At 33.5% G+C, this 12557-nt stretch overlaps 2 protein-coding genes across 2 annotated transcripts; both read right to left on the bottom strand.

Moving 5' to 3' along the window:
- Window positions 1-1225: 1225 nt before the first annotated feature.
- Window positions 1226-2119, bottom strand: LOC131076125 (chaperone protein dnaJ 11, chloroplastic). The gene has a single exon (XM_058013182.1). It carries the CDS (start codon window positions 2078-2080, stop codon window positions 1553-1555), a length of 528 nt encoding a protein of 175 aa, XP_057869165.1. The 5' UTR covers window positions 2081-2119; the 3' UTR covers window positions 1226-1552.
- An 8975-nt stretch (window positions 2120-11094) lies between these two features.
- LOC131076124 (chaperone protein dnaJ 11, chloroplastic) lies at window positions 11095-12281 on the bottom strand. The gene has a single exon (XM_058013181.2). It carries the CDS (start codon window positions 12033-12035, stop codon window positions 11517-11519), a length of 519 nt encoding a protein of 172 aa, XP_057869164.1. The 5' UTR covers window positions 12036-12281; the 3' UTR covers window positions 11095-11516.
- Between the last annotated feature and the right edge of the window lie 276 nt (window positions 12282-12557).

Raw genomic sequence — 12557 nt, 5'->3', positions numbered from 1 at the left:
AACAAACAAAAAGCTTTTGGATGCTGAGGGTACACCTGCCAACAGGCAAATCCAGGCACAGTACAATCCCCTGCAATACTTTTAGGACAGGGATCTGATATGGTAGAGGGACATGTAAAATGACACAGAGCATCTCATATGCAAAATATACCCCTGACTTTCCAATCAGAAAAAAGAACACAATCAAAGAGTCCTCATATTTCTGTGGTTAATATTTGTTCAAAGAAGATAAGATTAGAAAAATAGGGTTTCATCATCAGACTTCTTAGTTTGTATAGCTAATCTAAAAATTAGAATGACAGGATCTACTGTCTCATAAATTATATTTTACTTCATCAAAACTCTTCTATTTATTTTTATTCTATTAGAATCTGTCATCCCATAAATTATCTTCTTTCTTGAAGAAAAATTAAAATTGTTTTATTTTATTAGACTGACAAGATCTGCTGTCTTATAAACTATCTTTCGCATTGTGAATGTTAAAATTTTTCTATTGTATTTTATTAGAATGACAGAATCTGCTGTCCCAAACTATTTTTGATCTTCTGAATGTTTAATTTTTATTTTTTTTATTAGAAGACAGAATGTGTTATCCTATAAACTATCCTTGATCTTTGTGAATGTTAAAATTCATGTATTCTATTAGAATGACAAGATCTGCTCTCCCATAAACTATCTTTGACATCATGAAAGTTGGATTTGATATCTCATATACTATTCTTGACATTAAGAATGTTAAAATTCTTCTATTCTATTATATTAGAATGATATGATCTGTGTGTGTCATAAACCATCTTTGACATCATGTATGTTAAAATTCTTCTATTCTATTTTATTAGAAAAACAGGATCTACTGTCTCATAAATTATATTTGACATTATAAATGTCGTATTTCTTCCATTCTATTGTATTACAAGGACAAGATCTGTTGTTCCATAAACTATTCTTGACCTCATGAATGTTCAAATTTTTCTCTCATATTCTATTAGAAAAGTAAGATCTACTCTGCAATAAACTATCATAATGAATGTTAAAGTTCTTCCCTTTTAATGTACTAGAAAGACATAATCTGCTATTTCATTAATTATCTTCAATTTCCTGAATTTTAAAAGTTCTTCTGTTCTATTACATGCCATTAAAAAAAATTGTATCGACAAACAGAAAGATTATGTATGAATCTATCCACACCACAGGAGGAGAGAAAGGAACAGTAAATGCACCAGAATGAAGAAGAAAACAAAACTATTAAAAACTGTAACCCATTTCCAAAAACTGAGAGACCTCTGGATATGGAAAATATATATTTACAAAGCCAGACATTATTTTAGAAACCTTGGGCTCTCCCCACTTCATTTTCAACATTCATAGTTCACCATGGCAGGAAACCATTGGGTTTTACTCAAATGAAAGCCCTTAAACGACACAAATCTCTGGGCCAAGCCGATTTCTTGAATTGAAATCCAGGTTTGCGATGCCAATTTGGTACAAAATCCTCTGTATTATCCGAATGCCCAATTTGGTATAAAACCCTCTGTATCATCCCTGTCCATAATCAGCACCAACACTGATCTGTTTCCCAATTATTTCCCCTCGGACTTCTAGCAGGGGACGAGAACCCCTTTGCAGGCCTGCCAGTAAAACCCTTGAGCGCAACAGGTTGAAGAGCCTCATCATATGCTTTTCTCTTGTGGGGGTCAGAAAGCGTGTCATAGGCTCCATTTATCTGAGAAAAAACCGAGGTTGCACACTCCATCTGCTGCAGCGGCACCACATCGGGATGAAACTGCAGAGCCAATCTTCTGTATGCGACTCTGATATCCTCGTGGGAGGCATCACAGGGAACACCCAACAGGGCATAATGATTCTTCTTCTCTCTATCCCTCCTTTCCTGATGTGTGCTACTGCCATTAAAGGTGGCCGAAGCTCTCACTGCCCTGTTATCACTGTGACGATTTGATGAAAGAGGGACAGAGGAGGGGCTATTGGGGGGTGTGAGGCTGCAGGGAGATTTGATCCCAGGACCTCCAATCTTCAGAGGGCTAACATTTCGCAGAGAACCAGCCGCCCAAGAGATTTTCATTTTGACAAGCGAATTGTAGTTGTGGAATGTGAAAGACCTAAATAAATAAGTTATAATTGAAATCCTCGCCGGCTACTCAAGTTAGGGATTTGTCGTGGGGTGGGCCCTGCTCCCTATTTTCTTATAGTTTTTGGGCTTTGAAGGGGCACAATGATATTTATGAGGCCCCCCCAACACCCCTTCTAGTTAAAACAATTAACATTTGGACTCTCCAGGTCACGTGCAAGCAGACTTTTAGTCCCTTTAACCCTTTGATTTTGTCTTGTTTCTTGTATGAATGATTTCTCTAGGGAGGGTGGGAGTGGGAGTGGTAGTGGTAGGGACGCGTCTATTCTGGTTCCAAAATGACAGTATGGATTGACTAACAAGCATGTTAGTCGGTGTTTTACATCGTCAATTTTGAAATTAACGGTTGCGATTGACTAACCTGTCGCTAACACGCTATACGAAATATTCGTTTTGGAGCTAGAATAGACGCAACCGTAGTGGTAGTGGTAGTGGTAGTGGTAGTGGTAGTGGGCCATCTAGATGTATATCTATTTATCTAATTTTTGGACAGATGATTTTTCATTCACAAAGTCGTATTGGTTATTGGATATGAGAGCACGAGCTTTAGGTTAAAACATATTTGGCTAAGAACTAAGGACTAAGGGGTTTCCATTAGGCCAAATTTGATGTTAGAGTCTTGCACTCAACATACAATCTTTAAAAAATGGGCAATCTTATGTTTATCATATCTAGTATTGTGTTTTCTTATATTGTTGGAGACGTTAAGGTTTTATTCTTCGTAGACATCTAAATATTTATCCAATATATTTTTATTTGAATCAAGCAAATACATCATTTAATCAAATTTGTTTGATCTTATGACCCCCACCTAAGTAAATAATCCTATAATTTAATAAGTCCCCTTTCTAGCTCACATAAATAAATAAATTTATTATTATTTACATCTATTTTCTACCTCACACATGGCTACAATAATTAAATATTTTTATTATTTAATTATAGTTATATTCTCTCCACCAATCTCAAGAATAAAGGACACCTAAGAACACTTGTCCCCCACATCCTCCAAAGTTTTCCACCTCACACATGGCTACAATAATAAAATATTATTATTGTTTAATTATAGCCATGTTCTCTCCAACAAACCCAAGAATAAAGGACACACAAAACACTTATTCCCTCTACATCCCTCATAGTTCCAATATTCTCTCCACCAACTTTCAAGAATAAAGGAGTCCTGAGTACACTTGTCCCTTATCTCCCTTGACATTCCAACAATCTCCATAGAACCCTCCATTCTCTCATCAATCCTAGGAAAGTCCTCTCATCCATTCTCCACCATTTATGGCATTTCCTAAAATCTATAAATTGAGGCACATTTTCATCCATTTTTTAGCTAAATATTTGTTGTCATCGAAGTAGGCAATCTTCAAGCAAAGAACATCCACATTCCAACTAACACTAGAGCAAAAATCAAATCACATTGGAGTTTTATGATAACATTTATTTGAATACTTGTTTTATTACATTGTAAATGAATACTTGTTTTATTGCATTGTTTTGAACTATATTTGAGGTCTCTGGTAATTTAGAATAGGAGTCTTTGTTATGTTTTTGTTTCTAGTATAATTCTTGCTTACATTCTAGTGACTTTGCTAGGAAGTTCGTCCTTTATCTAACTTTATTTGTGTGTTTTTGAATTTCTTTGTGGCCTTTGGTTAACTTGGTTTTTTATGGTTTTGACATCCTTTTGAGTTGTTTCAAAGATCACAATTTAGTAGGTTCTCTTGGGACAAAACAAATCCCATGGTTGCATTTAAAATGACCAATGAATGCTTTTTGACATATAATAGCTAGTATTTTGATCCTAGAGAATTTTTGGTGTGTCTATGGGGCCCCTTAAATCTTATTTGTACAAAATTAAATATGATAGTTACAACATTATGTAACTAAATTTCGAGTCTTCATTTCATAGAGTCATCACTCATTAAATTAGGAAAAGATAACCAATAGCTCTTAAGAATGAGGAATTTGGGGTTGATATTATGGCAAGGGTAAAATTTGTTTCCCAATAACAAAGTTCTAATTTTATACTAAAAAGGGACCAAATTTTTCTTTGCCAATTTGTCTTTACTTATTAACCTTTGCATTCAAATTGAATGTTGATTCTTGGGTGTAGATGACAATAGTGCCAATTTGTTGGCGATCTTAGTTGTGGACCTCAAATCCCTAAGGTTGGATAGTCTTGTGATAGGAGTGTCAAACTTGGGAAAAATATCATAAGACCTAGATGTTTAGATTAGGAAACTTATGACCAATTAATAAGGTGGATAAGATATCCTTCACTTCCAGTTTTGTAAGATGAAGGGGGATTTCTTAAAAGTGTTGAACCAATTGATAAAATAATGATGAATACTCTTGCTAGTAACTATACCAATTGTATAGTGTATCCCAATATTGGTGTCATAATATACCTACTATGTTGGTTTGGATATGCAAGGCTATGCAACTCTATATAACAAAAAATGCTTATCATATAGAGTGTCGTAGATATTGGTAACATTGACACCTATTGTTGTTATATACTCATACATGGAAGCACAACAAAGTTAACACCACAACTAAAAGAAAATGATTATAATGTTTTTTTAATATGTTGGGTGATGGAAAATGGAGCTTAGCAAACCAGTTCTTGAAGGGCACACAATATACTGAAAGGGAGGGGAGTGAATTAGTATATACCAATTTCAACTTAATTAAACTTTAATTGTCATTAACAACTTCTCCAAGTATAAACCCCAAATCATCAAAGCAACATTTACTAATCTTTCCTTAAAGATAAAACAATTAATCAACACACAAGCACACATCCACACAATAAACATCAGATTATGTGGAAACCCAAAATGGAAAAAAACCATAGAGACATAAATCAATAAACTAAGAAAGATTAAATTACAACTTTAGGAAGGATAATAAGATCTGACATGGAAATGGGGGACCAAAGGAGGCTCAAAAGTGGCCACTTTTTTTCCATTTGAAATTGTGGTGTCGTAAATTATACTCCTTAATTGTGAGTTTAATTTCACACTCTCCTTAGCATTGGCTTTACTTTTCACTCCCTTAGACATTTTTAGGACCATTTTTAGCCTTGAATTTAACCCCAACTCAAGGAGATGTGTTCTACCCTATTTCAAAACTCAAAAATATCCTTTCACATTCAGTCATCATCAAATTAAAAAATTAGGATTGGATCCAATATCAAGACCCTAAAATCTCACATCCCATTTTTCAAGAGCCTACTTTAGCAGGTCTATGGCAATTTACACACTTGGACTAACAAAATCTCTCAAAATTTTAAATATTTCAAGTGTCGTCCTTGACATTCCAGAATCTATTCTTGATTTTTATTATGACCATTTTTATGTCCACTTTTTTGTCAACATTAAGCTTGTAGTTCATATATAGGCCAGTGACTTTCCTCATCTAGAGAGAAAATTAATATGCTATCCTTATGATGAGAATATTCTACCAAATTTGAGTCTATAGGTATGAAAATATGAAGAATGATCAGCAACATCAAATCTTCATCAAGTCTTCATCAATTGCCATTCATCATGATGGAAGCTTCAAGGAATGTTGGAGGATGATAGAGGATTACTAATTGATTATTAGAATGTACCTCTCCTCAAGGGTTTGGTATGATTTCATGTCATTCTTGCATTTTTGAGTTTTAGCTTCAAATATGATCTTTATCACTTATTCATTATCATTTATGTGATTCACGCATTCTTGAGTTGGTTTGTACACCACCTTTTGATTGCCTCATTTAGGGCTCACTCTAATACACTTGATTAGTGCTCTTGTTTACACTTATGCACTTTATTGCTCATCACAATCTTAGACATACTTAAAGTGTAGAGAACACACTTTTATCTCAAATCAAACTTGGCTATCCATGAAGGTCGAAACACCAAAATGAGGGTTTGACCAAGGAAAACCCCTATATAGCCACAACCATCCCCCTCCCCTCCCCCCCTCTTTTTTGCTTGTGTAGGCCTAGACACAAGATTCAACACTAGTTTGTAGGTATAGGAGAACTGATCAGACTGAGATAGTGGCTAACAAAGAAAATTTAGGAGAAAATATAGTCCTACTAGAGTTTGACTTGAAATTTGGAGGAATAGTAGGGTATGTGCAGGATCATGAGGGGCCAAAAAGTGGCGATATTTTGACTAAAGTCCTAATGGATAGGCTAATTAAAAAATATCTATAACTTTCAAATTGTATCACATTTTTTTAATCCAAAACATGTGTCACATTCTATGCTTCGTATACTATAGGATTAAAAAAAAAAAAAATTCATAAAGTTTTGACTGGGTTATTGTGGTTTGACATACAAGTTTTTATATTTTTAAAAAGTTGTAGTAAAAATATAATAATTATTTATTTATTTCAAAAAAAATACAAAAATATATGTCACATTCGGACATGAGTTTTCTACTTATATCTAAAATCTTATAAAAAAAATATTATGATTTGATTGTGGTTAGGGTGGTCAGACAGACACCTGCTTCTTATTTTTTTCCTAAAATTTTAAGTACTACTACATTGAAATATAAAAAATTTGTCAAATAGATTTTTTTTTTTTTTAAAACAACTAGTAGCTTATAAACTACATTCAATTTGCTACATATTCTATTCTTACATATTTTTGAAATAATATTGGTAACTTATTCAAATTTTTACGTCAAGTTGCCTAACTTTGTTTTTTTTAATTTTCATTGCAACTTAAGGGTCTGTTTGGCCCACCATGATCATGCACATACCCAATAGTTTGGGACCTTTTGATACTAGATATGGACATTTTTTGACTTTTGACACCTTCTATTCTAGAGTGCCTAGCATGCTAGAGCAATAGTTTTAGGGTTTGTTGCTATCACAAGTGCAACTCTATATCTAAGTTTCATTTTTGTACTTATTTATAGCTTTTTGTTTGTTTATTAGTTTATTTTATCAATTTATATGATCTTTTATGCATGCTTTAAGACCTAATTATCTCACACATAAGCCAATCAATCAATCTTCTATGCAACGAAGAATAGAACCCAACTTGCTTAACTCCATTTGAGTAGAGTTAGTCAAGCACAATACCTTCAAGGCTTGTTTGTATCCCACTATTTTATGGAAGAGAGTTTGTTTCTAGTTAAGTTAGTAGCTAGATTTGTCCATCTCTTGTCCATATCAAACATAAATCAATAAAAAATTATGTTGGATGAGAAATTAGAGATAACCATGCTCAAAATTTGAATATGTGACAAGAACAAGATATGTGGTACTCTAAATATAGTTTCTAAACTAGTTTTTTTTAAGGTTCAGATCAAGAGGATTAAATAGGGAGATCACACAAAGTTATCCTATTTTAGGAGAAAAATATCACATAGCATTAGTTATGCTCCACATAAAATGTTGATTTTTAAACTTATTTCACAAATCCTTTCTTTCAAAAACTAGTCAACATCACATAGTTTATGCTTTATTTTTATATAATTTTTTAAATGAATATGTGATTTTTTACTATTTTAAAAGTGGAAACATCTTAAAGAATTAAAAGTTGAGTGTCCTCCCCCTATTTTTTGGAAATCCATCAAAATTCAAGTTTTATGAATGTGTATAGAATAGAGTCTAAAAACGCAAAATTGTAATTTCTTTCAAATTTGGATGAAAACATGAAAAATGACATAAAAATTACTATACATAGGTTTTTGACAAAAAAAAAGACTTTGGCAAAAGAAATTGAAGATCAAAACTTTAATGTATTCAAAATGTAGAAAAAAGTACATTGGTGAGAAAGGTAATAGAGGGCTTGACATTATTGTGGCTTTTTTTCATGTCAATATCAAAAAATATGTAAGCTTAATGGAGAGCATGCTAGACATTTAGTTGTGTTTCTATATTTTATAGAAAACACATCTTTGGGCATTGCAATGAAAGTCCAACCCTTTGAGTTGGATATCCAAGGAAACTTTCAACCCTAAGAGTTGGTGGTTTCTAATACAAGTTATAATGTAGCACGTGGTTTTTCATTATGTAATGAAAAATTTATGGTATGTGCACAATAGAAAAAAGGGTATCTTTGGTTACTTTTTGGTCCCCCATATTTGTGCACACACCCTATACAACCATCCAAATAAAGGTATTTGTATATCCAATTACTAACATAACACTAAATAGAATCCAACTTAATGCTAGATAGTATTCTTTTCCAAGACAAGTAGGAGAAATGACGATACACAAATATATGAAATAAGGAAAAACAACCTAAAAAATAAATAATATTGGCAATATATTCCTAAAGACGCTGGTGAATATGTAAAAAGAAAATTTAAGACAATTGTTCATTCAAGAGTTGACCATATACATTGATATAAATATTAAGAACTCACCTAAGAAAAGTAACTGCCTCAAGAGTTCCATTACCCCCCAAAAAAATTCATCCATAAATTCAAGATGGGAAAGTAGATCCATATCCTCCACAATGTGAAAGTTAGAAATAGAGCCATAACACTTAGACATTTAAAAAACCTACTATGTGCTTTTATCAAAATGGGAGAGAGATATGGAGAGAGACAATCACCTTAACATGCACCTCTTTCAAAGTAAAAGTAGTACACGGAGAGTCATTTGTAATTGTAGACACATATTCCCATAACCTATTGCCATCCCTAGTACCCTTCTAATTCCCCTTTCATTTACTTATCATTAATAAAATAATTATCTCCATAAATATTTCATTTCATTAAATAAATAGAATATTTACTATCCATTTATCCTTGTCAAAATAATATTCATTATTTGTTTTCCGTAATTCATAAATATCCAGTCAAGATTCCTTTGTAACCTCACTTGTTATGCCATCTATATTTTTATTCCATGCACACCTATTTATCAAAAATAAATAAATAATTGGAGATAATTATCCTCGCCCATTTGTAACCTCTGTGGCTATTCTTAGTTAGTCAATATTATCCACTTTCACTCATTCAATCTCAATCATTCGTTGATATTGAATCTCCAGTGCTATAAATCAACTCCTGTTTTTGCCATTTTAAGGATTTTTTTGAATGATCATTTTGCTAGTGTATGATGTTGATTTAGGCAACCTGCACTTATCTAAGATTAAATCTATGATATCACAATAGAAGTTCAAATATTGATTTTTCTTTGCATTTCATTGCTAATATCCCAAGAAACTTGAAAGAAAACACTAGGAAAAGCAATTAGACTTCAATATTTATCTTTTTTTTCTTAATAATTAAAAGACCGTCTTTAGTTCTTCCATGGAAATAAGGCCATTTAGGAAGGAATTATCATGAGGGGTTGATAAGTCTAGCAATGTGGTTCAAAATGATACATTGACAATACAAAAAATACTAGGGACTATGGCTACTGATGAAAGCGAGAAATAAATTCTAATTAAATATCTTGAATGGTTAATCATGGATCCATCCTTTTATTAAATCTCTTTAAAAGAATTAGCATGTTTCTTTGTCACAATAGAGTGAAAGAAAAATGAAATCCTATGGACCTTACCTCTAACCATTTAACATAAGGTTTTGTCACCAAATAATTTTCTCTTAAATCCTTGTCTTTTTTATTTTGTTTTGAAGTTTAGGATGTAAAATTAAGACATCCTTACTTATACCTTGCTCTTGAATACAAGCTTAGATCTCTATCGACCTAGACAAAATATTTATTTTTCTTTGCAAAATATTTTGATAAGAGGAAGAAATCCATTCTTTGAGGTTTTTTTTTGTTTTAATTTTTGACAAAACATGATTTGTGAAACAAAAAATATAGATCTATAAATGATGAGATTTACCTTTTTTGTCATCAAAGTCTAATAATTTATCTGAAGTCCTCTTCTTTTAATCACATGAATTAGAATCTAAAAGGGGGCATTGTGAGAATTGAATGATCCTTCTTAGTTTAAAACTATGGGTTGATGATTTGAACCTACATTGTCTAAAATGAAAGATGCAAGTTGAAGGAACTAAGAAAGCCAAGAATAAATGACAAAAATACTATTCAAATATTCTACAATAAAAACATCCCCAATTCTTTGATTGTTCCAAGTAAAAGAACCATTTCTAAGAGGGTTATCCATTGATAGAAGTTGATTAATATTTTGAAGAAGATGAAGACTAGCTTGAGGAATTATTGAACTCCATGCTTTTTGCATTAAGGGATAATAAAATAGTGAATTCACCTCCAATAGTCCAAGGATAATCTTGAGGAGGAACTTCTCTATGAACATGCATAGTATCCAAGAGTTTAACCTCACCTAGTAAATGTTGGGGAGCATAACAACTAGTGATAAGGACATTAATATTCCTAAATGCGAGATTCTTTTCTAAAGGGAGACCACCATTGCAAATTAATAATTTTTTGAGTAGAAATAACAATGCTTTCTCAATATCTATCAAGGCTGTAACAAAAGATTTCTACATATTTTGTGAGAAGATTATTTTCATAAATTAGAAACATAAAAGAGTTAAAGGTCTTTAATTAGTCTTCTAACAATAATATCGAGGTTTTTTACCAAGCCCTCTTACATCTTAAGAAATAATCATGATTGAGATGGGTGAGGGAAGGATGAATCCACTAGATTGAGAAGATTTCAAAGATTTCAAGCTAGCGAGTGTTATCCCAAGCATTTGTATTTATCATAGTTAATCTAATGACCATGGGTAAGGGAGGGATGGATCCACTAGTCTGTAGCAAGTGTTCTCCCAAACATTTGGATTTATTAGAGTAAGTCTAATTTATGAAAAACAAGACAAGTATCCGATTTATTGGAATACAAGTAATTGAAGTGATAATCATACAGTTAGCTTGGTTGGTCAAATCAGGAAATGTTCAGAAACCTCTTACCTTAATCTATATCAAGAACATTCATGATTCATCATTAAATTGGAAATAGATACAAATATATACAATGAATCTGAAGAACATTCTTAAAATTGATCACTGAATCCGAAATGAATAAAAACATATACAGTGAATCTTTACTACACGAATTATAGAAAACCCATGCCAAATATTTACAAAGCCAGATACTTTTTACATAAAGCAGAGGGTCTGAAGAAATGGCCTCTGGATCTCAGACTTTTAATGACATTCTTTCAAACTACAGACCTTACAGAGTAGTTACTTTTCAGCCTTTCTAATCTTCAGTTTGTTCACCATGAGACTTCACCGTAGCCAGAGCTTCAGGGCGAGAAACAGAAAGTTTACTCAATTATACAAATCTCAAACAGATAACTCACTAGCTGGATCCTCAAATTCTATCCCCAAGGCCTGGTGCACAATTCTCAGAAAATCAAACTAATCTTTCTCTAAATCAATCAATCTCATCAGAATCTTCTCACGAGCACCAGCACTGATCTGTTTCCCAATTTCTTCCCCTGGGACTTCTAACAGGGGAAGAAAACCCCATTGAAGGTCTAACAGAGTACACTGTGGGCACTACAATTTGAAGAGCCTCATCATATGCTTTTCTCTTGTGGGGATCAGAGAGAGTATCATAGGCTCCATTAATCTGACAGAAAATCGAGGTAGAACATTCCATCTGCTGCAGCGGCACCACATCAGGATGGATTTGCAGAGCCAGTCTTCTGTATGCAGTTCTGATATCCTCTAAGGATGCATCACAGGGGACACCCAAAAGGGCATAATGATTCTTCTTCTCCCTATCCCTCCTCTCTAGTACTGCACTACTGCCATTAAAACTGGCCGAAGCTCTCAATGCCCTGCGAGGAGTCGATGACAGAGGGGCACAGGTGGGACTGTGGGGGGGTGTGAGGCCGCAAGGGGAGTCGATCCCGGGACCTCCGAGCTTCAGAGGGGGAACACTTCGCAGAGGCATGGCTGCCCAAGAGTTCATCTTGATGGGAGGATTGAATTGCTATGGAACACGAGATATGCTTCAATTATAATTGAACTGTAAATGGGGACTCAGTCGCTGATGTGATGGATTTGGCCATGGCGTATCCTATCGATACAAGATTGGATTTTTTTTTTCGATCGGAAAAGGACGGTTGTTTACTATCCATATATTGTGCCCTAAAAAATCATGTGTAGGACCACTGAATACATGTGGAGTGTCTTCTGATAAAAACCAGTCAAGTTTGGTGTAACGCCATTATTTGGTTGGTTAGTTTTTGTATAATGTTAAAGACTGGTATTTGAAGGAAGCTTCGTTCTGAGTGGGTTTTGCGGGACCTGCACAGGAAGAAGTCGTTATTAGCTTCTAGAAGGATTTGTTGTTTTGTCTTTTTCACAGGGATTGGATGTTGCTTCTTTACAATAATTGACTCTCTAAGTAACGTAGTTTTATCTTAAGACTGGGTATACATAATCACACTCCTACATTTGACCCAATCAAAATACTCCTACATTTGACCCA

This window comes from Cryptomeria japonica, chromosome 10, assembly GCF_030272615.1.
Source record: "Cryptomeria japonica chromosome 10, Sugi_1.0, whole genome shotgun sequence".
Taxonomy (NCBI): domain Eukaryota; kingdom Viridiplantae; phylum Streptophyta; class Pinopsida; order Cupressales; family Cupressaceae; genus Cryptomeria; species Cryptomeria japonica.
The sequence above is the reverse complement of the archived record's forward strand: the minus strand, read 5'-3'. Positions and strand labels throughout refer to the sequence as shown.

What these genes read in the sequence shown, in the direction of transcription:
- LOC131076124 (XM_058013181.2), bottom strand. Translation starts at nt 12,035, where the DNA reads ATGAACTCTTGGGCAGCCATGCCTCTGCGAAGTGTTCCCCCTCTGAAG.
- LOC131076125 (XM_058013182.1), bottom strand. Translation starts at nt 2,080, where the DNA reads ATGAAAATCTCTTGGGCGGCTGGTTCTCTGCGAAATGTTAGCCCTCTG.